The following is a 24,456-nucleotide window of genomic DNA, read 5'->3' as shown; positions in this document are numbered from 1 at the left end:
TCATTGAGGGAAGGGCTGAGCCCTGGAAATTTTCCCAGAGTCCTAAGCTACGTGGGCCTGCCATAAACAGAAGATGTGTTGGAGGATTCATCACCAGAGGGCTCAGAATGCGGTCATCCAGGGGCCGAATGTCAGGGAGAAGTAGGGTGCCATTCTGGCAGCCCCGGCCAGGCCGCGCGCCCTGACAGCAGCAGGCTGAGAGGGAAGGGGTGGGGAGTCGGGGCTGGGCTTTCTTCCTGCCCCGGGATCGGACGGGCCCGCCCTTGCTCCCGCCCCTCCGGCCGAGCCCAGTCGGGGCTGGACGGCCCCTCCTGCCTCAGCTGGAGGCCCAATCAGCAGGCGCCCCCCTCCTGGTCCGCCCCCTCCCCCTCTGGTGACAGAAAGTCGGCCCAGCAGATGAGGAAGTGGCAGGCTGGCTGGCCCTAGGGACTCCTCTCTGGCCCTGCTCCCTCCAAGCCCTCCACTGCTGCCCGCCTGGCCCCCCACTGGTGAGTCTGAACTGTCCTGTGCTGGCGCTCCACGTGCAGGGCCCCCTGCCTAGCTGGCCCGGCCCACCTATGCCCTGCCCTGCCCTGCCCTGCCCTGGCTGTGGGCGAGGCTGTTCCTGGGGAGAGTGGGTGGGAGGTCCCAGTTCCCTGGAGCTGGATATCTCCAGCAACCTCCCTCCGGTCCCAGGCTCCCATTTACTCAACCTAGGCCTTCCTCCACAACCTCCTGTCTTATCCCTCTTCCCTCTCGTCCCCGCCCTCTCCTCCCCTCCCTTATTTTCTCTCCTCCTTTCCCCTCCCCCTTCTTTTGCCTGTCTCTTTTTCCCTTCCATCCATCTTGAAGGAAGGACTCCTCAGAGTTCTCCTACGAGGACACACCCAGATTCTCCTCACGCGTGGAGAGAGGTCCTTTTCATAAGCCTTGAGCCACTTCTGACCTCCAGAGTGCGGGCATGTGTGCCTGTGTGTGGTGATCTTGGGGGTGGTGGTTGAGAGATAACAAGTTGGCAAACTCACATGGGTCAGGAAGTAGCTGTGTGTTAGAGCACATGCTATGCCTCCCCAGGTAGGCCCTGCCACAGAGTAGGCAACCAACAAAAATCTGATCCTGAATGAATGAATGAATGAATGGCATCTGTGAAAAGAGATCTGTATGCATCACTGAGGGCAGGTGTGTGTTTGCATGTGGTGTGGATGATTTTATGTTCATTCCCCTGTAAGTGGGCTATATGAGTTTATGTATGTGACCACATTTATCCATGACTCACAGATGTGTGAGTAAACCTGATTGTGAGCATAAGCATTTGCACGTGGTAATGCAGGACCTATGAGGGAGGATGTGTAAGTGTTTTAGATCTGTTCACCATTGTGACTGTAGTTTGGAGCAAGTCTGAGTATTAGAGATTGTGCATGTCAGAGTCCACAGAGGCTTGTTTGGGCGATGTGTCAGAAGAGGGCATTGTTGCCAGCAGGAGGTGTGTGTGCTCTGTGTGCACATGTGTGTGCTAGTCATTGGTGAATTTGTCATTGAGTGGGGGAGAGAGCTGTGTTGGAGGCAGGTGTGTGTGTGTGTGTGTGTGTGTGTGTGCGCGCGCGCGCGGGTGTATGTGTGTATGTATGTATGGGAGGACTTGGGCCTGACCATGGTGTGTGCCCGGGCAGTTGGGGGTTGTCATGGAGGTTGGGGGAGCATCTGTGAGAAGTGTGCCCAGTGAGTGTGTGTGAGGGGTGTATGCGCAGCCTCAGTGGATGTGTCAGAAGGTGTGTTCCTCACTCAGTACTTGCACAGGTTGTTCTTTGGATAGAAGGAACCTGGTCAACTAGAGTGCAGGCAGCTCACAGAGCATTTGCTGCCCTGGCTGTTCAGGATCTGCCTTGTTCCTCTGGGACTGCCTCAGAATCACAGGCTCTGGCTGGCTTTTGTGTCCCTGCAAGCCCTCCCCCGACATTCCTTCAGGCTCTGAGGGGGAGAGAGCCTAGCTCATTAGACCCCACCCTGTGGAAAGGGAAGATTCTTGAGCCATCCCCCATTCCCCCACCTCCTCACATGCCACCGGCTTCCCTGCCCCTCCCTGGGAGAGAGGGGTGATTGTACCCATTCTGAAGTAGGACAAACTGAGAATTTATGGCTAATCTAGGGGAAGATGCCGTGCGTGGGTTTTCTGTAGTTCTCTTTTGGTCAAGGTTTGAGGTGGGGCTTGAACCCCTGGAGGTTTATGGCTCAAAAACTAGAACTTTAGCCTATCTGGCTGGTCTAGGGTGGGTGAGTGGTGAGTCCAGGCTTAACTTGGCTTTCTCAATCCTTGTGGGTCCTGCTCCTCCAGGCACTACCTGTGGCTGGGACTCACCCTCCACCCAAACCCGGGTAGTGCAGCGGGGGCGGTCAGAGGGCGGGGCTGCTGCCAATCTAGTCAGACAGGTGGAGCTGCTGGGGCAGGAGTCTCAAAGAGCCAGGCTCCCAGAGAGGAGTGAGAAGAGAGCATCAGAGAAGAGACAGAGGCTGGAGGTGAGAGCCCAGGAGGGCAGTTCTTGAAGGAGAGGGGAGGAAGGGGCAGAAGGGACCTGGAGGTGAGAATCCCAGAAGGGACAGGAGGGGCCAGGAAGTGAGAGTCCCGGCAGGGGAGAGGAGGGATCCTGGGGAGCGGAGAGTCCTGGAAGGGACAGGAGGGACTGGGAGTAAGAGTCCCAGAGGGGACAGTCCCAGGAGATGAGCAAATGGGACCGAAGAGCTTGAAGGGGAGGATCCTTGGAAAGAAGAAAGACTCAGAGTTGGAGAGGTGAGAGACTTCGGTGAAAGGAGAGGTGGTTCATTCTGGAAATGAGTTCCCTATTGGTGAGAAGCTAAGACTTTCTGGAAAGAAAACGAAATTGAGAGTTCTCGTGGAGGAAGAGGAGGGGGAGGTCATGAAGTAAAAATCTCCAGAGAAGAGCAGATAGTGAGGAGAGGGGAAGAAGGTGTGGAGAGGAAGGGCTGAGGAAGGGTGGAACAGCCCTTCCTGGGCAGGGAGGATGTGTGGGAAGCAGATCCCCCCCTCCCGCTCCCTGCCCCCTGCCCCGCCAGACTGCCTCCTCCCTCTCCTAGTCCCCAGCAATTCCTTCCTCTCACTGTTATGTCCTTTTTGCAATAAGGCATCAGGAGTCATCTTGTCTGGTTTGTGTCTGTGGGTCGGGGATGGGATGGAGGGGCACAGTCAGCTCTGGCTGACACCCATCCCCTATACCTCCCCAGAGTATTTGGCCAGGATGGAGGCTGTTGTGAACTTGTACCATGAGATGATTAAGCATATAGGTAAGATGCCTTCCACCTGTCCTTCCTCCTGCCCTGAGATCCCTGGATCTAGGACTGTCTCTTAATGGAGAGCCCCTATGAACCTGCTTGACCCTTTGTGACCTGACCTCATATCTGTATACTTGGTGGGAACCGTTTGGACCTTGTGGCCCTTCCTGATTCCTTTGACCCTTATTTGCAGATCCCCGGATCCAAGGCTACCCTCTCATGGGGTCCCCCCTGTTAATGACCTCCATCCTCCTGACTTACGTGTACTTCGTTCTCTCACTTGGGCCTCGCATCATGGCCAATCGGAAGCCCTTCCAGCTGCGTGGCTTCATGATTGTCTACAACTTCTCACTGGTGGCACTCTCCCTGTACATTGTCTATGAGGTGGGCCCCTGGGATGCCTAGGCTTTAATTCCTGCTGGCAGGATAAGGGGCAGGCTTTAGAGCCAGAGCATGGCATCTCCTTTCCAGAGAGACTCAGAGCCATTTCTTCAACTATAAAATGGGAGGGACTGGGAGAGGGAGAGAACTCTGGTGGCCTAATCTACACCCCTTCCTAGTTCCTGATGTCTGGCTGGCTGACTAGCTACACCTGGCGCTGTGACCCTGTGGACTATTCCAACAACCCGGAGGCACTGAGGGTAAGCAGCAGCCAGGACTAGGTCAAAAGCAGCCTGGGGATAGGAACAGTTTGAGTGTGACCTGTGCTCATGGGCCAGTTTAGGGAAGCTCTTGGAGCAGTGTGGGGGTCCTAAGGCTGCCCTGACTTCTTGCAGATGGTTCGAGTGGCCTGGCTCTTCCTCTTCTCCAAGTTCATTGAGCTGATGGACACGGTGAGAGTATATGAAATGTGAGAACTTGAGATGGGGGGGATAAGAGTGAGAGGCACTGGCTCTGAAACCCCTTGCCCTGCTCTTCTCTCAGGTGATCTTTATTCTCCGGAAAAAAGATGGACAGGTGACCTTTCTACATGTTTTCCACCACTCAGTGCTTCCCTGGAGCTGGTGGTGGGGCGTAAACATTGCCCCAGGTGAGTGAAGGCCACTCGGGGAAGAGGGGCAGGTACTGGGGATCAAAGGCTCAACTCTCCTGACCCTGTTTATTGTCCACTCACAGGAGGAATGGGCTCTTTCCATGCCATGATAAACTCCTCTGTGCATGTCATCATGTACCTGTACTATGGATTGTCTGCTCTCGGCCCTGTGGCTCAGCCCTACCTTTGGTGGAAAAAGCATATGACTGCCATCCAACTGGTGAGGGGCCTGGACCTGGCCTATAACCATCCTAACATTCCTAGTCTGGGTCCTTCCCTTATCTAACTTTTCTCACCTTTGACCCCACCCCACCCCACCCCCTGAATATTTAGTCTCTACTCCCTGTTTAGTCCTCTATTCCCTGACCTTTGCCTTTCTGTCCTAGATCCAGTTTGTCTTGGTCTCACTGCACATCTCCCAGTACTACTTCATGCCCAGCTGTAACTACCAGTATCCAGTCATCATCCACCTCATCTGGATGTACGGCACCATCTTCTTTGTGCTCTTCTCCAATTTCTGGTATCATTCTTACACCAAAGGCAAACGGCTGCCCCGTGCAGTTCAGCAAAATGGAGCTTCAGGTACCACCAAAGTCAAGGCCAACTGAGAAACATGCTCTAGCTAGGCGCCCACCTAAGTGCCTCAGGACTGCACATTGGGCAGCATCTGTCATTGTCCTCCCCACCTGCACCTGTGACCAGGGCTTATGTGGTCAAGACTGAACAGGGGACAGGCCCTTCCCTCTCCACAGCTGGCACACAGGGACCATTGCTTCCATTCCTCACCTACTTCTCCCGACCAGCCCCAAGGATGTGGCCTCATTGCCCTCCACTACTCCAGAGCTGGAGGCTGAAAGGGCTGGACTTACTTCCCACTCCCTGCCTTAAACTTGGGAGAGGAACACTCAGGGCTGGCCCCCACCAGGGTCTTGTGGCCTTTTTCCTCATACTGAAGAGGTCAGCAATAATCTGTCACTGTGGACCCAGGCTCCCTCATTTTCCACTGGAGAAGCAGGAGCTTCTCTGATCAAAAGTCAGAGTGGGTAGAAGGCCTGAGAAAATACAGCCTGTGGAGACTGCTTCAACTCACTTATGTCTTCATTAAAAGTGACAGGAGGAAACTAATGAGGCTGTGTGTGTGTGTGTGCGTGCGTGTGCACGTGTGTGTGTGTGCGCGTGCGCATGTGGAGATGGGGTATGAAACATGCTAGCCTGGTCTAAAAACAAGAGGGATGATCAAGGCTCCCACGGGACAGATGTTTCTAGCTCTATGAACACAGTAGGAAGGAGCCACTTCAGAAGGCCACCGGGACAGAGGTCATGCAAGGAGAAAAGAGAGAGACGTGACTTTATTAGAAAAATAAAAAAAGCAAACAAAAAACTGAAGTGATGAGTTGATCCTCAACGGATGCCTTGATGGATGAGGCTGCTTTTGGCCCCACTGGCCTTCTCCCGCTCCCTCCGCCGTGCAGGGTCCAACTCAAAGCAGCGCCATAGCCGTAGGGTCTCATCTGCTGCTGCTGATGCCACCGTGGCTCCATCTGGACTCATGGTCAGACTTAGAACCCGGGCTGTGTGACCTGGGGCATGAGGAGGAAACGAGTGAGAGCAGCACATATAAATGGAGACATACTTCTGCCCTCCAATTTTGAAGGCCACCTATTTTTTGTTTTTTTATAACAGCTTTATTAATTCACATACCATAAAATTTTTCTTTCAAAATATATAATCCATTGGTTTTTAGTATATTCACAAAGTGGTGCGACCATCACAACAATAATTTCAGAACATTTTCATCACTCCATAAAATAAAGACAGTCTCACATTACCTTGTCCCCTCAGTCCCTGGCAACCATGAATCTGTTTTATCTCTGCATTTGCCTCTTCTGGACATTTTATATAAATAATGATATAATATGTAGCCTTTTGTGTCTGGCTTCTATCACTTAGCACCTACCTTTGAGCTCAGCCACCTTGGCCATGGTTGGGTACTTCCAAATAACCAGCTGGTTCTGGGCAAAGCCATGGCCTGAGATGAGTTCCTTGTAGTGGGAAGACCAGAGGATGGAGCACACCTGTGGAGAGGGGACGGTGTGGGCACAACGTAAGAGTCAACACAACTCATATCAGAACTTTAGTCCATTCTAATGTTAGGCATCCTGCCAGGTGCTATAGGCTCAGACTTAATCACTACAGTTCTTTCAAAAGCCTTTTGAGAGTTAACAGTCACCTATTTTACAGATGAGGAATCAAGCAGAAGTTCATGGACTTGCCTAAGATCACATGCAAGTTAAGTCAGTAGGTTGACAGAGCCAGAATTTGAATTCTGGCTCCAAAGCCCAAATCTAGAATGAAGGCTACATGGGGCTGGCAGGGGTGGTGGGCGTGGTGGAAGAAGAAGCTGGAATGGTTGCAGGGAGATCCTGCAAGAGCCTGAGATTCCAATGGATTTGTATCATATGCTATAGGCGATGGGGGCCACTGCAAGGTTTAAGGAAGACAGTAACAGACCACCCAGACCACAGTATAGACAGGCTGGAGTAAATAAGAATGCTGAGACCAGTGCAGTGGGCCTCCACCGGGAAGGATGAGACTGAGGGAAGGGGACACATGAATGATATTCTGATGTGAAATGTATATCTTGATGACTAGCTAAGGAGGATGAAAGATTCTAGAATGGTTTTCAGATTTCTGAGTAGGTTCTGTCTCAGACAATATAAGAGGAGGAGGGTGAAGAGGAATACATTTGAGGGAGGCAAAGGGGAAGTGACAAGTTTAATTTGGGACATATTAGGGTCGTGCCACCTCTAGACATGGGTGGAGATAACAGTGTTGGAAATATGAGTCAGGAGCTCCAGACTGAGAGCTGACTTAGAAGTTTGGAAATCATTAAGGTACAGAGTTAGTAAAGCCACTGTGGGGACATGGTTGCCCCAGAATACTATAAAGAGTAAGAACACATCTGAGAGTAAGAGGCTGGAATAGGTAAAAGACTACCTGGGAGTGGGCATCTACAGCATTCAGACAGGCCCCGGAGCAGACGTTCCAGATGCGAATGTGTCGATCACTAGTGCCCCCTCCAGTTGCCAAGATATTGGACTGCCAGGGACACCAAGCTACAGCCTAGATGGGATAAAGGTGGGGTCAGCAGGTACTAGACAAGAAGCTACAGGAGTCACAGATCAGCATAGTCCAATCCCACCATTCCATCTCCCTGTAATATTCCGCAGGTCTGGGTGAGGGTCTGCAGAGACCCCAGCCCAGCCCCACTCTCACCTTAACAGCCCCTTGATGCTGGGTGAATGTCTGCAGAGGAACCCAGCCACTTTCTCCAGGAGCACTAGGCCACACGTTGACCAAGTTATCATTGCCACCACTGGCCAAATGTCGTCCATCTGGGGCCCAGCGCAGCCCACAAACTTCCTGGCTGTGACCACTCAGTGTGGCCACATGGTGCTCTGCTACCCGAACATCATGGTGGTGAATGTGGCCAGAGCGTGAGCCACTGCAAGAAGGAAAAAGAGAATCAGGTTCCGTGGCAGCACCAAATGCCACCAGCAGGCCAGAGCTGCTTCAGTTCAGAGGTGTACAGTCTGGGGAGAATAGGCAAAAATCATGGCCTGATTTTGCAACTAACTAGCAAAAACCACTGACCTGGACAAGATATAGCTATTCCAACATAAGGAGCCCACTCGGGCAGAATGACTGGTCATGTTTCGAAGACGCTTCTGCTGTTGCACATCCCATAGCTAGCGAGAAAGAGGACCACTATAATCAGAGATTGGGCCTTGGCATTAACATCCTCCTGCTGGGCAAGCCCACTGGGTCTGGGGGACAATAGAGCTGTGGCACAGGGAGAAGTCTCACCTGCACCTCAGCACTGCTGGTGCCCACAGCCAGGTAGTTGCCCTCTTTGATCCAGGACACAGAAGATACATAGTCCCCAGGCTGCTCCATCTGCAGCAGCTGCAGGATGTCACCAGAGCTAGCACTCCACAAGTATACACTGTTGTCCAACGCCACAGCCAGTACATTCCCAGAGCTCCAATCCACCAGGTTCAGGTCTGCCAAAGGAGCAAAAGGAAGAGCTTGAGATTCCTGTTTGCTTGGTCCACAGGCCCTCTTTCTCCATCCACCCAGCAAGGAGCAGGCTGCACTTACAGTAGTCATTACGGATTTCAGGGGCATCCAAGATACGGTCTGGAAGGGAAGGAATGTAACGGCAGGTCTTCCGGGTGGAGCCAGGCGTGGCCTTCTGACTATAGAGTACTTTCAGTCTGTTCTGGTAACCTGTGGCAACAGAGTTGAGTCTAGATGCTGAGAAAGTTGACAACTTCCCCTGCCCCTAGCCTGGAAGGCCAGATAAACATTTTCCCTCCCCTCAGTCTTAGGTGGAAAGAGCAGACAGTCATCTCCTCTTAGCCCTGGGGATGTGGGGACCTCGCCTTCAAAAAACCAAGAACTTCGGGTCTTACCCTCTGGGACTTTCTGTGGTTTTCCACTGAGCCGAAGGATCTTGGCTTCTTCCACATCAAAACCATTCAGGTTCAAAGCCCAGGCTTTCTGATGTTCCTGACACATAAAGGTGGTGGTGAGGCAGGATGGCATTATGCAAAGTATACAGAAGGGTCCATTGCCTTAAGTCTTTCTGGGACACATACCTTCTTGGTGGGCGTCTGGCTGTTTTCAGGGTGGTTCTCCTTGCTCAGGAGGAAGCTGGCCACCTCCATCTGGGAGGCACTGCGATGGGGGATATAGCGGTCACCGCCGGGTTTGTTGGGAGTGGTCTGAACCTTGGAGCTGGATTTGCCTGGGGCGGGGAGAAGGAAGCCAGAGGTAAGTCTGACAAGGATCTCAAAGGAGGGGGCACGTAGGCTGCTCTCAGCCGTTCCCTCTCCCTCCCCGTGTCCCGCCGCACCCACTGACCTGGAGTTCGGCCCGGGGTCCTGCCAGCGCTGTGGGATCTGTTGGCCGCCCGCATGGGTGAAGGGGCCGGTCCCGAGGCTTCCTTAGCTTTGCGCTGCCAGCGCGCGGGGGGCACATTGGGGATGGGTGTGTCCAGCTGCAGCAGCGAATGCAGGTCACTCTCGAACACGAACTGCGCCATGGGAGCAGAGCGTCTGGAGGGGGAGGGGTCTTCGTAATGGATGCCTGCTGAGCCCTGGGGAAGACAAGTGACCGTGCTCTGGGAGGGCCGACGACACAGTCAGGGCCACTCCAGCCGCAGCTGCGCTGCAGCCCCTCTCAGCCCGGCATCCCCAGCCTCGGCACCTCCAAGGCTAGGCCCAGTAGCCTCTCACCGTGTGCCTGCAACAGGTTCCGATCCCAGACCACCCCTAGACGTACAGACCTACGCTTCTTAAACTCTCCGCTCCAAGCACTCATTGGCTCCTTCAAAACCCAACCGTCGCAACTGTCGTCCTCTCCCATTGGCCTCTATGGCACTGGGGGCGGGTCTTCCGGGGCAAGTCACAGATCTCACGAGAGTCCAGCCGTGGAGCGTGATTTGAAGGGTGAGAGAAAAGCGTAAGACCCGTCCCAGAGAACCAGTGTTTGAAAGGGAGAGGGAAGGGGCGGGGAGCGTCTGGGGGTGGGGCCTGCGCTGCCTCCGCCTTTCGGAGTCGCTTTCATTCATTCCTCAGGTTCCCCTCGCCCGCGCTTCACACTTAAAGTCGGCTTGCGGATGGTATTTATAATGCCTAAGTGTAGAACTCGATGGTGCGACCTAAAACACTTGAGCCATTTAAAGAAGAAAAAGGCAGCGGGCGGCTGACCAGCGGCAAAGGTGGGACGCAGGGAAAGGGTTGAGAAGCTTAGGAGCAGGAAGAAGGTCAGAGCTAGTTAGGATGCATCCGCCGTTTGCTTTGTGCCTGTAGGAACTCTGCTAGGAAGGAAGTAGTACAGGTGTTTACTTTTAAAATTGTTTTGTTATTGTTTTACAAACAGGGAAAATGAGACTGAAAGAGGGATGAATTCTTTTATAGTCAAGAAAAAGGATTAGGATTCAGACCTGCCTATTTGGAACATAAGGTTTGCCTGCCCTGAGAAGACATTGGCTTACCCCTATGGGGCTTTAGAGGTGTTAGGAATTTTAGAGATCCACTAGTCTAATCTGTGGTGGTGCACCCTCCCCATCCTGACAGCGTGTCCATATTTTACAGATGAAGAAGCCCAGGGATTTGACTGAGGTACACAAATTGATGGGAATCCAGGTCTGACTCCCATTCAATTCAGTGTTCTAAAAATGACTTGAATGAATTGCGTGAATATGCTTAGAGGTGAAGCAGTATTAAAATAGTACTACTACTACTAATAATGGGTACCATTTATTGGCCATCTGCTAACTACTGTTTAAACAGTTTACATACATTATTGAGCTTAATCCTTACTCCCATAGAGCATATACTCTATCCCCTTTTATAGAAAAAGAAACTGGGTCAGAAAAAGGTTAGAAACTTGCCTAAAGGCACATGGACAATAATGAGCAGTGGAGTAAACTTTGATGAGGACAGAGAAAAATCTGGGCTCTTAGCCCAAATTCAATATTGTTATTATCTTTGATTTTGAAGTGTTCATGTTCTCTTATTTCCAATTATCTTGGAAAATGAGGAGTTGGATGGGGAGTCCCAGAACTCCAGAGAACATAGAAAATGTAGTCTAGAGTCAGGCTGATCATGGCCTTAAATTTTAAGCTAAGGACTTTGGACATTATTTACTAGGCCTTGTGGAATCAGTGAGAGTTTCTGCATAGGGAAGGGCCAAACAAAACATCTGAAGGTGGGACATAGCCAGCAGTTTGCGGCTTCTGGAGTATGGGTTAACTGCAGAAAAAAAAGATATTAAGGGTATAACTGTGGAGAGCGAACTGTAAGCTGACAAAGTCCTTACAGTTTGCAAGGGCAACCAAGGGTTACCTCGCCTCAGCAAACTCCTGAGAACAGGAAAGTATAAACATAGACGCAAGCAGGCAAACAAGCTGAAGGTCATGATAAGATATGGCTTGGGAAAAGTTGAAGAAACAGTGTTGTTATGTCTCAGGGAAACTGCTTATGCCACCTAGTATGTTCTTGTATAAAAGCAGCTTGCAAAACTAAAACTGCGCCATCGTCCGCCATCAGTGAGTGGGCAGTGGACCTCCTGATCCCAGCTTTCTGTCTTCTTTCTTTTTTCAATCTCCCACTGTTCTCACTCGGGTTTATTTTCTAGGGCCGTGCTGGACATGGCAGGATTTACCACTTGCTGGATGCTGCTAGTGGCGCCTGAACAGGCACCTAAGCATAGGAAGACATGAAAAAAGGTAAGGTGAGGAGAAACTCCTTCAGAAAAGCGCGCACAAAAGAATAAAGGAGAGGAGGAGGGAGAATGTACAGATAACAGCCTGGTAAAATTTAAGAAAAAAAAAAAATGCGTGTTAAGTAAATTCAAGGTGTTAAGTAAACTCAAGGCCTTTAGTAAATGATAGGAATAGGTTGTAATAATCAGGAGTAAAACATGGGACAACAAGGGTCAAAGGACCGGAACATTTTTGTACAAATGCTTAAAGCTATACTTAGGGCTAGGGGATGTAGTGTGCGCACTCACCAGATTCAGCAAGTTTTAGATTTTATACAGGGAACTTGTCCTAGGTTTCCAAATGAAGGGACAGTGAATTTAGAAACATGGGAAAAGGTTGGAATGTGCTTATGGGAACGCTTTTTAGCTGAAGAACCTAAAGATTTCCCTATTCCAACTTTTGCCTTATGGGGATTAGTAAGGCATACTCTTGACCCTTCACCTTCTGCCAGTCGACTTCCTGCTATAATACAGCAATTAAAGAGTACAGTAGAGGGTTATGAAGCTTTAAAGAAAACTGCCTTCAGCCCCTCCTTTAACTGAGGAGCTTTTGTCGCCAGAGCATAAGCAGGAGTTAGAAACAGAGGAATGTAAATATTATCATTCTACAGAGTCCTCTGATAAAGAAAGCTCAGATGAGGAAGGGGAAGAGTCTGCCACAGGACTGGTTGCGGCTATGGCAGAATTATCTTATGGAGCGCCGTCTGTGGCTGTTGCTGTAGTTCCTTCCTGTGGGACCAAGCCTAAGAGAAATACTGTTACTTTGACTGTAACCTCTAAAACCTTATGTTCTCCCATACAACAGGGATTGCAGATAGCCAGGGAACAAGGAGAAGATACTGGGGGATTTTAAGTCTCCGGTCACTGAGAGACAAGTAGATGGGCAAATCAGTAGAGAACACTCTGCTGTTCCTTTTAAGATGCTTAAAAACCTGAAACAGGCTTATGCTACATATAGGCCTACAGCGCCTTTTACTTTGGCAATGCTTGAGGGTTTTCAGAGTGAAGCCTTGCCTCCCAGGGATTAGAAATCAATTATTATTGAGGGTTTTCAGAGTGAAGCCTTGCCTCCCAGTGATTAGAAATCAATTGCTAGGGCTTGTTTATCAGGGGGAGATTATTTACTGTGGAAGAGTGATCTCAGTGGACAGCAAGCAAGGCTTAATGCTGCTCACAATGTTCCTATAAGTGTTGAAGTGTTGACTGGAGAAGGACAATATTTAAATTTCATGCAGCAGCTGGTGTATCAGGTCCAGGCATATCAACAAATTAACATTTGTGCCATGAAGGCCTGACTCAGCCTTCCTACTTCCGGGGCTAAATCAGAGGAATTGAATAATGTAAGGCATGGCCTTGATGAATTATACCAGGATTTTGTTTCTCGCCTCTTGCAGGCTATGTCTAGAACAGTATTTGATAGTGAAGCAGGGAATATAATATGGAAGCAACTTGCCTGTGAGAATGCTAACAAACCTTGTCAGACAGCATTAAGACCTTACAGAAAAACTGCCAGTTTGTCTGATTTTATAAGAATTTGTGCAGATATTGGGCCAGCATATGTGCAGGGGGCTGCTCTGGATGCTGCCCTCACCCAGTCTATAATATAAAGGGTCCACAGGGGAAGATAATGAAAGGTGGAAATAGTTGTTTCAGAAGTGGTAGAGCTGGACATTTTGCAAGGGAATGTCCCACCAAGAATTTAGCTGGAGGTTCTAGAAGTAACCCAATGTCACGTGGTTGAGGGGCAAGTAAACCTAAAGTGCCTGGAGTTTGGCCCCGATGTCAAAAAGGGGTACATTGGGCCAATAATTGTAAGTCTATCTATGATGTCCAGGGAAACCTGATTCAGGGAAATGGTCCCTGGGGCCGGCCCCGGCCCCACCAAATAATGGGGGCACTAATTACCAATCCATCAGTGGTCCTGCCGCCCAATGTGAATGGCTATCTCAGGCAAGCCCACCATTCAACAACTCTCGCACTACACCAGGAAGCGCAGGACTGGACCTCAGTCCCACCACCCGATACGTATTAACTCCTGAAATGGGGCCTCAAGCAATTCCTTTGGGAGTATGGGGTTCTATTCCTCCTGGAACAGTAGGTCTTATTTTCGGAAGAAGTAGCATGACTGTGAAGGGATTTCAGGTGTTGCCAGGAGTTATTGATGAAGATTATACAGGGGAAATTAAAATGATGGCTCAAATAGTATGAACAATTGTTCAAATATTATCAACTAATAGAATTGCTCAATTAGTATTTATTCCTCATATAAAGGCTGCGAAACTATTAAGTTCTAGGGAGAGGGGAAAATCTGGATTTGGTTCCCCAGATTTTTATTGGGTCCAACAAATTAAACAAGAAAGACCTATAATGCCTTTATTGATAGAAGGAAAAATGTGTTCTGGTCTTTTAGATACTGGAGGTGATGTATCAGTTATCGCTGATAAGCACTGGCCTTCCAATTGGCCCACTGCTCCAGCTTTAACTGAGCTGCAAGGCATAGCACAAGCTCAAGGACCATACAAAGTTCAAAGATATTACAATGGACAGATCTTGATGGTCAACAGGGTTCTTTCAGTCCTTATGTACTTCCTGGTCTGCCTTTTAATTTATGGGGAAGAGATGTTCTGTCACAGCTAAAGATTATGATTTTTAGTCCAAATACTCAAGTTTCTAACATGATGTTTAGACAAGGTTATATCCCTCTTGGCGGACTTGGGAAGGAGCAACAAGGCCATATGCAACTTATACAAGGCCAACCTAAATATGATTGCTCTGGGATAGGATATTGCCGCATCCTCTTTCTACCCTACTGCATGACAAGGTCCGGAGATGGGGACAGAGGCTTCAAGGAATGCATCGTCAAGAACGAGGACGTGGCATGTGTTTAGGGATAATTGGTTTCTTAGAAATGATCCTATTAATAGGGGGAATTTGGGTAGCACAAATTCTAGTAAGTGTAAACGCTGTACAAATGGATTTCCTCAAAATTGGCTCTGAGGAAAACATAGTAAATTCCCTGCGTATGGAATCAGCTCTAGTCACCCTGACGTGTCCAGAATGCGTAAACCCTTTATTTGAACAATTATTAAGGGAAATTCCTTTTGATGCGCCTCTTAAAGATGTTATGAATAAATTATAACAAGCTGAATTACTAGAACCAGTTTATACTCCTGTTCCCACGCAGTTAGTAGAAAAATTAGTAAAGGATAAGAAATTTACTCATAAGCCTGTACCTACTATGGAAAGGCCTCCTTTTGTGGCCTAGTGGACAAATAGAGAACTCTGGTATCTACCTAGCGGGGCTGATAGTATGAAAAGATTACCTGATCTTCCTTTGCCTTATACAGGAGCTTATAATAAAGATAGTATACACATAGTGAATAAAGATGGAATTCATGTGCCTTATAGTAGTTTAAATTTCATAGAAAGGCTGGCTAGGTCAGGACCTCCTTAGTGCTTAAAAAACAAAGGAACAGAAACTTAGCTTATGAAAGCAGCTTTGTAAAACTGATTTTTATAAATATTTTCCTCATTACTGCACCAAGGAAATTTTTGAACAGCTATGAGAAAGGTTCAGCTTGAACTTTAGATATAGCATAAATCGAATAGCATTTAAAAGATTTCTTCAGGCAGGAAGAAGAACAATGTCTGCCCACAAGCCAATGCTTGCTGTTATGAATACATCTATCTATCACCTTTACTTAAATCAAACTGTATCTTACGTAATAGATATAAGAATTAAAAGTTTAGATTGTTCCATCAGGTAGTTCTGTTCTAATGATTGAGAGAAAAATGTACTAGTTAATTATGAACATTAATAATAATATACTCTATAAGATTTTCTGCTTCGCCTAACCACAGAAATTTAACTCCCTGCTACCTTAACTACAAAGTATAATCAAATGCCAAAATAAAAAGTATAAAAGTTGTACTCAAATCACAATAAAATGGAACAGTGTCACACCGCCTCTGAGTTGTGTAGTCGACTGTCTCCCGCGCCGACGCCTTGCCCACCTTCGGGGTCCCCTGGATCCTGTCGTGGCTGTACCGTGGCAGGATATCAAAATTTGTAACTGGGGCCTTGGTAGCTCCTGCTACCTCATGTAAGATTACAGCTGGAAAAAATATCTTTGAAGTCTGATGATCCCATTTGGGTAGACCAATGTCCCCTAATTCAGGAGGTTATCTGCAGCCCAGCAGCTAGTTAATGAACAGCTTAAGGCAGGTCATGTTGAGCCTTCCATTAGTCCTTGGAATACTCTAGTTTTTGTAATTAAAAAGAAATCAGGCCAATGGCAGTTACTGCAAGATTTAAGGGCAGTTAATTTAACTATGGAAATTATAGGTGCCACTCAACCTGGCCTCCCTACTCCCACGATGATTCCTTGGAATTTTCATCTTATTATTATAGATTTAAAAGACTGTTTCTTTACTATACTATTAGATCCTGAAGACAAGAAGCACTTTGCTTTTAGCATTCCTTCACTTAATTTTAAGGAACCCATGAAGAGGTATCGATGGAAGGTTCTTCCACAAGGTATGGCTAATACTCCTACACTATGTTAAAATTTTGTTGCTCAAGCAGTATTGCCAATTAGAGAAAAGTTTCCAAACTCCTATATCATCCATTGTACAGATGACATGTTGCTTGCACACATAGAGGAAAAAGTACTACTGCAAGCATATGCTGAATTGCAGGTATCTACAGAACTGTGGTCTTTGCATTGCACCAGAGAATGTGCAGAGGTCTGCACCTTTTCCTTATTTGGGAACTATGATTTTGCAGCATATAGTTAAACCACAAAAAGTTCAAATTCGGTTTGACTCATTAAAAATGCTTAATTACTTGGAGATATTAATTAGCTTAGACCGCAGTTAGGAATCACCATAGGACAACTGCAGCCTCTGTTTGATATATTGAGAGGGGATTCTGTTCCTTCTTCTCCCAGAGAGTTAACTCTTGCTGCTAAACAGACTTTATAATTAATAAATGAAGCAATACAAAATACACAGGTTTATCGTATAGATCCCTCTCTGCCTTTGTTACTTGTAATCTGCCCAACTAAGCCCCTACCAACTGAGATTATTTGGCAGAAATCAGGCCCAATAGAGTGGTTACATTTACCAAATTCTGGTCTAAAGGTTCTTAACCCATATTTTGAATTAATTGCTGTCCTTATAGATAAGGGTCACACCCGTATGCGACAGCTCTTGGGAAGAAATCCTGACACTATAATTATTCCTTATAATCAGAAGCAGCAAGTATAGTTAAATCAATATTCTGATTCATGGTCATTATTATTAGCTCAATGTAACACAACTGTTGATTGTTATTATCTACCTGATAAGCTGATATAGTTTTTGCTTCTAACACCGGTAATATTTTCTAAGGTGATTTCCCAGACACCAATCCCCAAGGCCATTACTGTTTTCACAGATGGCTCCAGCAGTGGCATTGCTGCAGTACATACTCCTCCTCAGACTTATTCAAAACAGACTAACATGACTTTGGCTCAGAGAACTGAATTATTGGCTTTAATTTGGGCCTTAGAGCTGTTTCCACAAAAACCTGTAAATATTTATTCAGACAGTGCTAGTGCTTATTTACATACTGTAAGTCAAATTATTGAAACTGCCTTTATTAGACATATGGCATATGAGAGACTCTTTCATTTATTCATACAGCTTCAAAAGTTTATTCAAGCTAGGAATGACCTATGCTTCATTGGACACATACGAGCACATTTGCAGCTCTCAGGGCCACTAGCTGTAGGAAATGAACATGTCCATTGCGCTACCCGCACTGATGGAGATGTTCCTATTTACTATTTGCTGGTTGCTGCACTCTCTACCCCTACACAGTTAGCTATAGAAAGTCATCAATTACACCATCAGAATGCATCTGCCTTATGGAAGCAATTTGGCCTAACTATGGAAAGTGCTTGTCAAATTAAGCAATGTCATCAATGTCAAATTCATCTGCCTGTCCCTCATTATGGAGTAAATCCAAGGTGACTGTTACCTAATCACATATGGCAGATGGATGTTACTCATGTTAGGTCTTTCCACAATACTCCATACATACATACATACTACTAAAGATACCAGTTCAGGATTTATATTCACTACCGCTCATTCGGGAGAAGGCACTAGTTATATAATTAGTCATTGCTCACAAACATTTGCAGTCCTAAGCCTTCCTAAGCAAATTAAGACTGACAGTGGACCTGGGTATACTAGCAAGACATTTCAACAATTCTGTCACAAATTCCAGATCGCACATGTAACAGGTATACCCTATAATCCTCAAGAAGGCATTGTAGAACGAGTTCATCGCATCCTCAAACTTCAAATACAAAAATAAAAAGGGGGAGTTAGCTCCACGACTCCTCAAAATGTATTAAATCAAGTGCTTTTTACTTTAAATTTTTTAAACACAGATGATGATGGTCAAACAGCTACAGAAAGGTTCTGGTCCCCTTCGGGGAATCCACAAGCAGTAGTTCGTTGGAAAGATCCATTAACTAATGAATGGCATGGCCCAGAATCCTGTTTTAGTATGGGGCCAGGGGCATGTTTGTGTTTTTCCTGAAGGTGCTGACAGACCTCGTAGGCTGCCTTAAAGGCTGGTTAGACATTGTGAAGATGGTGGATGGATCAGACCCAGAGAAGCTCATCCCTCCCCTGAAGCATCTGAAGATCACTCCTCCGGTAATCATTCCATAGTCCAGAGCGACTCGGAGGGCATGTAATCCCACATAGGGGGATATTAAACATTTAATATCAGGACAAGACATGGTTGGATGTCAGGGTTTGTCTGTCACACCTGACCGATCATTTGTGGCCATGTTAGCTTTATTCACTGTACAAGTAAGTATAGTCAAAGGAGAGAACTATTGGATATATTATCCCAATCCTCTTGTATTACATCCATTTACATAGGAAGATGTTAATGTACCTGTGTTTGTTGATGACATGCAGGTTCTTGGAGGCCATCCTGATGGCCATATAAAACCACAATGGATGAATTTTAATTTTGGGGGGGTATCATCGGTTGCACCACTGTGTGCAGGGACTCATACTGGAGTTACAGGATGCTTGAGAATTGAATCTTACCTGAAGACGGCCATGTGGTGGCTAGTGTTGCTAATCTCACTGGACTATAGGACATGTTTAAGTATTTGCAGCAATTATCTATTCTTAGATTTTCTAACAATACTATGGTGGTGCTAGCAACTCATCCTCCTGGGATACCTTATTGTCCCAATACTACATCAGTGGAGTTAAAAGGATGGATGAATTGGCTAGAATGTGCTCATCCTCTGCCTTTGGAACATAATACAACCAGATGGCCACAGACGGTGTATGATTGGTCTCATCGCATTGTTGCTCAAAAAGACCGGATGACACCTGGAGGGTACATAGCTTTTTTGATGACCACCCCAAAGGGACACATTCAAAAGGACTTGTGGCTTGCCTTTGCAGCCTTGGACTTTGTTAATCTGTCTGATTCATCTACTGCAGATTTGATATCGAGCATAGCCATGGGGTTTGAGCCTACGTTGCTGCCCCTTATGTCTTTCTAATTGGACAATTACAAACAACTGCTTCTAATGGACTTCTTAATATATCTGGTGTCAATTGCAATCTAACTAATTGTGTAAGTCCTCACAACAAAGGGTCAGATCTATTGGTTTTGAATCAACTTAGTTTTATAATGTTACCAACAAAATTGGAAGAGCCTTGGTATGATGATAGCAGTGTTCAAACTCTGTTAGAAATTAAGTCTGCCTTGAGCAGAGACAAAAGAGTTATAGGACTGGTTATTGCTGGTATAGTAGTCTTTGTATCTTTGGTAGCCACGGCAGTTACTGCTGCGGTCACATTGTCACAAAGCATTCAGAATGCCAGTTTTGTAAATGAATTAGCCCATAATACATCCATAGCTATGAAAAGTCAAAGGATATTGACTTAAAATTAGAGGTAAAATTAAATGCTCTGGAATCAGTTGTTCAGAATGGAAATGAGATTGAGGCCTTGGAGAAAAGGATGAGTTTACGCTGTCATGCTGCCTATAAGGCAATCTGTGTGACTAACGTGATTTATAACCAGTCACTATGGAATTGGCAAAGGGTTAATTTGCAAGGCATCATAACAATTTGAGCTTAGATTTGCATAATTTGCATCAAGAAATTTTAGACATTCAAAATACTAAAGATACTATAATCAATCCTCGAGCTTTAGCTAAAGACTTATTAGATAGTTTGCTAGGGTTTAATCCTTTGAATATGCTTAAACATACTTTTTGAATTTTAGCTGGAATTGTATGCTTACTTGTTGTATTCTTCTGTGCTTTCAGTCAACTGCTGAATCTTCCAATGACAATTAGCACAGTCTCAAATTGGTTTGCATGCACCGCAGCTTCAATTTAAAAGGAAAGGTGGAGAGTGGACTGTAAGCTGACAAAGTCCTTACAGTCTGCGAGGGCAACCAAGGGTTACCTCGCTTCAGCAAACTCCTGAGAACAGGAAAGTATAAACATAGCCACAGGCAGGCAAACAAGCTGAAGGTCATGATAAGATATGGCTTGGGAAAAGTAGAAGAAACAGTGTTGTTATGCCTAAGGGAAACTGCTTATGCCACCTAGTATGTTCTTGTATAAAAGCAGCTTGCAAAACTAAAACTGCGCCATCGTCTACCATCAGTGAGTGGGCAGTGGACCTCCTGATCCCAGCTTTCTGTCTTCTTTCTTTTTTCAATCTCCCACTGTTCCCACTCACGTTTATTTTCCAGGGCCGTGCTGGATGTGGCAGGATTTACCACTTGCTGGATGTGGCATATAACCTCAGAGAATTCATACATTTTAAAATAAAGGAATGAAAAGCTAGATTATACTGACATGGATCTTGAAGTGGGAGGAATTCTAATGTGCAAAATGGTCAAGCAGAATGATAACAGAAGAGGTCAGAACTGGCCATAGAGAAACAAATCATCAGTGACCTTGGAGAGAGTGGGATCAGAAGAGTGGGTGCTCTGGGAAGGGATGCAGAAAGAAGGGTAGGGAGAATGTCGAGGCAGCAAGCATGAACTACTTGTGTGAGAAATCTGGGACTGAAAAAGGGGCAGTGCATGGTAGCTGGAGGAAGTACAACATCAAGAGGCCTATGCCTATGTGAAGGCGAAGGCAAGAGTCAGGGGAGGTGAAAGGGGTCAGGCAAGGGCCAGCTGATAGAATAAGGGGCCTGTGTAGCTTCCCCAGGAAGAAACAGAATAGAAAACACAAGGAGCTTTTCCAGTCTAGGAAAGAAAGATCATTTCCTCTTAGTCTGGAGGGAAGGAGAACAAAGCTTTAGAAATGGGAAATTAGAGGCCGAGGAGCTGGTTAGATAGGAATTCCTACCTAAAAGACTTGAATCTAGGGAGGAAAAGGGCATGGAAGATTTGAATAAAATATAGATATTCAGGGGGTAGAATAATTTAATTGGGACAATAATAAAAATAGCTCAATAAATACTGAGTATTTATTATATACTTGACATTGTATTAACGCTTTTAATCCTCACATGGGAAAATAGTGGAAGAGAAAGAAATCAGATTCTGAAGAATCAAGCTAAAGATTTAGAAGTAAGAAGTGAGCAAGGAGTGAGGTGAATAGGCTCAGTCTGGAGGCAACATACAGGTTGAGACTGGAGAGATGCAAAAGAGAGAGACTGGAGGCAGAGATATTGATTAGAAAGCTGTAGTAGTAAAGTGGAGTTAGAGAAAAGGAGAAGGAATTTAGTAAGTAAAAGTGATCAGGACATGATGGCTGAGTGGGTGTAAAGGCGAGAGGTTCAGTGGTTTGGGTCTCGATCCTAGTCTTGAATCCCTAGGAGTAGAGTTGGAGTCTTGAACACAGCTGGAGGAAGGAATTATGGAAGATGAGTATACTGGATGTCATCCATTTGTCCCATCGAGACCCACTCTTCATCTTTCTCTACCCTGCCCTGTGCCCTGTGAGGCTAATTCATATGGCCTGTATCAATAGATTCCTTTGGGCTCTGGCTTCTGTTTGGGCTTCCAAAAATGGGAGGATATTATGAATTTTGTCCCTCTAAAATTCATATGTTGAATTCCTAAGCACCAGTACTTTGGAGTGTGACCTGATTTGGAAATAGGGTCATTGTAGATGTAATTAGTTAAGAAGAGATTATTTGGGTGGGCTCTGACCCAATATAACTGGTTTCCTTATACAATGGGGAAAATTCTTGCACAGACACACACAGGAAGAACTCCATGTGAAGATGAAAGAGAGAAGGGTAATGGTTCTATTTGTTGTGGCGCGATCAATTCTAAGACCCACGGAGCCAATTGAGATGAATTTTGAGCTTTATTAGCCGGCCAGCGACTGACTCTCTACTACACAGGGTTCCAGGAGATCAGCCTCGGGCTCCCAAAAGAGGCAGCTTACAAAGCCTAGCCACATCCTAGTTAACATCAAACAAGCAAGCAGATTAACCACACCCTAGTTAATCATCAAACAAGTGAGCAGATTATCTTTGCCCAGAACCACACCCTTAACATTCCCCACTGGTTTTTTTAGGGGAATTCAAATCATTGATTCCTGCCTGCACCCTTTTTGACATACGTAGTTAACAGTAGGTCTAATCCTCTCCTATTCTGTCAGGTTTCACCTAAAAGCCATACAAAGACCTCCTTACTTTAGGATGGAGAGAATTAAGATGGTCCAGACTGGACCCTTGATAGTCTTATCTTTAGTGGGTCCTCTGTCCGATGCAGGGTCCATTGTTCTGATGTCTGTGGTGGATGCACATCCTTGATCCTGGTATGGTGAATCCAATGACGGCGTCCAGCTCCTTGACCGCGGTGGGAGTTGTGAGGATGACAGGGAAAGGTCCATCCCAGTGGTGCTCAAGAGAAGCAGGCTGTACCTTCTTTACCCAGATCCAATCTCCTGGAGCATGGTTGTGTGGCTGGACTGGATGCTGAGTGGTTGTTCTGGTGGTGGAGACCAGTTGGTGGGTCTCCTGCCGTGCGAGATAGAGGGCCTGCAAGGACTTAAGCAGTGAAAAATTATGAACTTCTGTTAGCTTTTCTTCCCCTAACTTGGGGCTTAGTTATTTCTGTGAACCCCGGAATCCAAAGCCTGCAGTAACCTACTGCTCCCAGGAACTCTCGAACCTGTCACTTGGTGCACGGCTGAGGTATCCTCAGAATAGCCTCGATCTGACTAGAGGACAGGGTCCTTTTTCCTTTCTGTAGATTGTACCCTAGGTACGTCACTCGGGGAGTGCAAAGTTGAGCCTTCTTAGCAGATACCCGATACCCATTCTTGTCTAACTCCTGGAGTAGGTCCTCAGTAGCCAGTTTACACTCTAATTCTGTTTCAGTCGCTAGCTAAAGATCATCAACATATTGTAGAAGTACTACCTCAGGGTGCCTCTGGCGGAATTTGACTAAGTCCTGACTTAAGGCTTCATCGAACAGGGTTGGGGAATTCTTGAAGCCCTGAGGCAGTTAAGTCTAAGTCACCTGTCCTGAGTAAAGTCTGTCTGGGTCTTCCCATTCAAAAGCAAAGATAGGCTGGCTAGCCTTGGCCAGCGGCAGAGTAAAGAAGGCATCCTTCAGATCTATGACAGTATATACTTGATGACTTGGGGGTAGCTGGCTGAGAAGAGTGTAAGGGTTGGGGACCGTCGGGTGGATGGTCTCAGCTCGCTTATTAACCTCCCTGAGATCCTTGACAGGCTGGTAGTCATGGGTGCCGGGCTTCTGTACTGGGAGCAAGGGAATGTTCCAGGGGGAGTGGCAGGTAACTAAGATTCCTGCCTCCCTCAACCTTCGAATATGAACAGCGATACCCACTCGGGCCTTCTGACTGACAGGGTATTGACGTACCCGGGCTTCAGTAGCTGAGCTGGACAGAGTCACTATAATAGGAGGATGATGTCAGACCTGGGGGGATTTGCCTCTGCCCAGACACCGGGAATCCTTTGTTGGAATTCAGTTAACGGGGGGGTTTTAGACAAGAGCCCCGGCGAGTTTGCTAGGGGCTCCTCTAGCAAAAGGTATTCCTCAGACAATGGGCAAGTGAGTAGAATGGCCGGTGGGCCTGACCTGAAAGTCAGTTCAGTATGCCCTTCCTTGAAGGAGTTTGTGGCCTGTAACTTCTGTAGTAAGTCTCTACCCAGCAGCGGGTAAGGGCATTCTGGCATAACTAGAAATGAATGGGTAATCGTTCCTTTTCCCAGATCTGTTATCCTGGCTTGGGTCCAAGGGTAAGATTTTCCTTGTCCAGTGGCCCCTTGTATAAGTGTCTTTTCCTTTGAGAGTGGGCCCTGGGCGCTCCGTAGGACAGAGTACGTAGCTCCTGTGTCCACCAAGAAGTTCACAGGCTTGCCCCCGACTTGTAAAGTTACCCTGGACCTCCCGGGGTCTCATAATGTAGGAGCCCTGACCTCCTCATTCTGTGTCCTCGATGAGGACGAGGGGGGCCTTCTTTTTGAGGGCTTGTCCTTTTTCAGGGCACTCATTCTTCCAATGTCCCTTTTTCTTGCAATATGCACATTGGTCCTTCTCTAACCCGACTCTCCTGGGTCCATTGTTCGCCATGGGTGCCTGTTCTCAGCCTCTGCCTTTTCGTGGCGGTCCCTTTGGCTGGGCTCCTTGCATGGTTGCAAGCAGGACCTTGGTCATCTTCTTAGTCTGTGCTATATCTACCTCATCTCTATTGTTGGATACTCGTTGGGCTATCTCAACCAGCTCAGACAGATTCTTTCCTTCAAACCCTTCCATCCTCTGCAGTTTCTTTCTAATATCTGGGGCCG

The 24,456-nt window shown here is 46.9% G+C and overlaps 3 protein-coding genes across 6 annotated transcripts in view; 2 read left to right on the top strand and 1 right to left on the bottom strand.

The window, feature by feature from the left end:
* The window catches only part of MED8 (mediator complex subunit 8), a 49,886-nt gene that overhangs the window by 17,323 nt on the left and 8,107 nt on the right, over positions 1-24,456 (top strand). Inside the window, exon 8 of the mRNA XM_023534988.1 lies at positions 11,504-11,594. Within this exon, the coding sequence (XP_023390756.1) occupies positions 11,504-11,588 (85 nt within the window). The 3' untranslated portion in view covers positions 11,589-11,594. The remainder of the gene's footprint in view (positions 1-11,503; positions 11,595-24,456) is intronic.
* Positions 340-6,218, top strand: ELOVL1 (ELOVL fatty acid elongase 1). 4 transcript variants are annotated; one of them, XM_011367514.2, is made up of 8 exons: positions 340-488; positions 3,217-3,276; positions 3,458-3,648; positions 3,825-3,905; positions 4,041-4,097; positions 4,189-4,294; positions 4,381-4,517; positions 4,684-6,218. In XM_011367514.2, the coding sequence occupies exons 2-8, from the start codon at positions 3,231-3,233 to the stop codon at positions 4,903-4,905; spliced, it is 840 nt and encodes a 279-aa protein (XP_011365816.1). In that variant the 5' UTR covers positions 340-488; positions 3,217-3,230; the 3' UTR covers positions 4,906-6,218. The 4 variants fall into 4 exon arrangements, with proteins under 4 accessions (XP_011365816.1, XP_023390758.1, XP_011365817.1 ...); XM_011367515.2 differs by lacking the exon at positions 340-488 and adding an exon at positions 607-2,493 and having other exon boundaries at positions 4,684-4,919; XM_023534990.1 differs by lacking the exon at positions 3,825-3,905 and having other exon boundaries at positions 4,684-4,919.
* CDC20 (cell division cycle 20) lies at positions 5,629-9,729 on the bottom strand. The gene is made up of 11 exons (XM_011367513.2): positions 9,598-9,729; positions 9,224-9,458; positions 8,959-9,107; positions 8,773-8,869; positions 8,459-8,587; positions 8,165-8,361; positions 7,952-8,046; positions 7,574-7,802; positions 7,295-7,420; positions 6,255-6,372; positions 5,629-5,877 (listed from the first exon to the last, which is right to left on the bottom strand). Exons 2-11 carry the CDS (start codon positions 9,402-9,404, stop codon positions 5,699-5,701), a joined length of 1,500 nt encoding a protein of 499 aa, XP_011365815.1. The 5' UTR covers positions 9,405-9,458; positions 9,598-9,729; the 3' UTR covers positions 5,629-5,698.

This window comes from Pteropus vampyrus, unplaced genomic scaffold, assembly GCF_000151845.1.
Source record: "Pteropus vampyrus isolate Shadow unplaced genomic scaffold, Pvam_2.0 Scaffold135, whole genome shotgun sequence".
NCBI lineage: Eukaryota > Metazoa > Chordata > Mammalia > Chiroptera > Pteropodidae > Pteropus > Pteropus vampyrus.
Note: the sequence above shows the minus strand (reverse complement) of the source record. Positions and strands in the feature narration are given on the sequence as shown.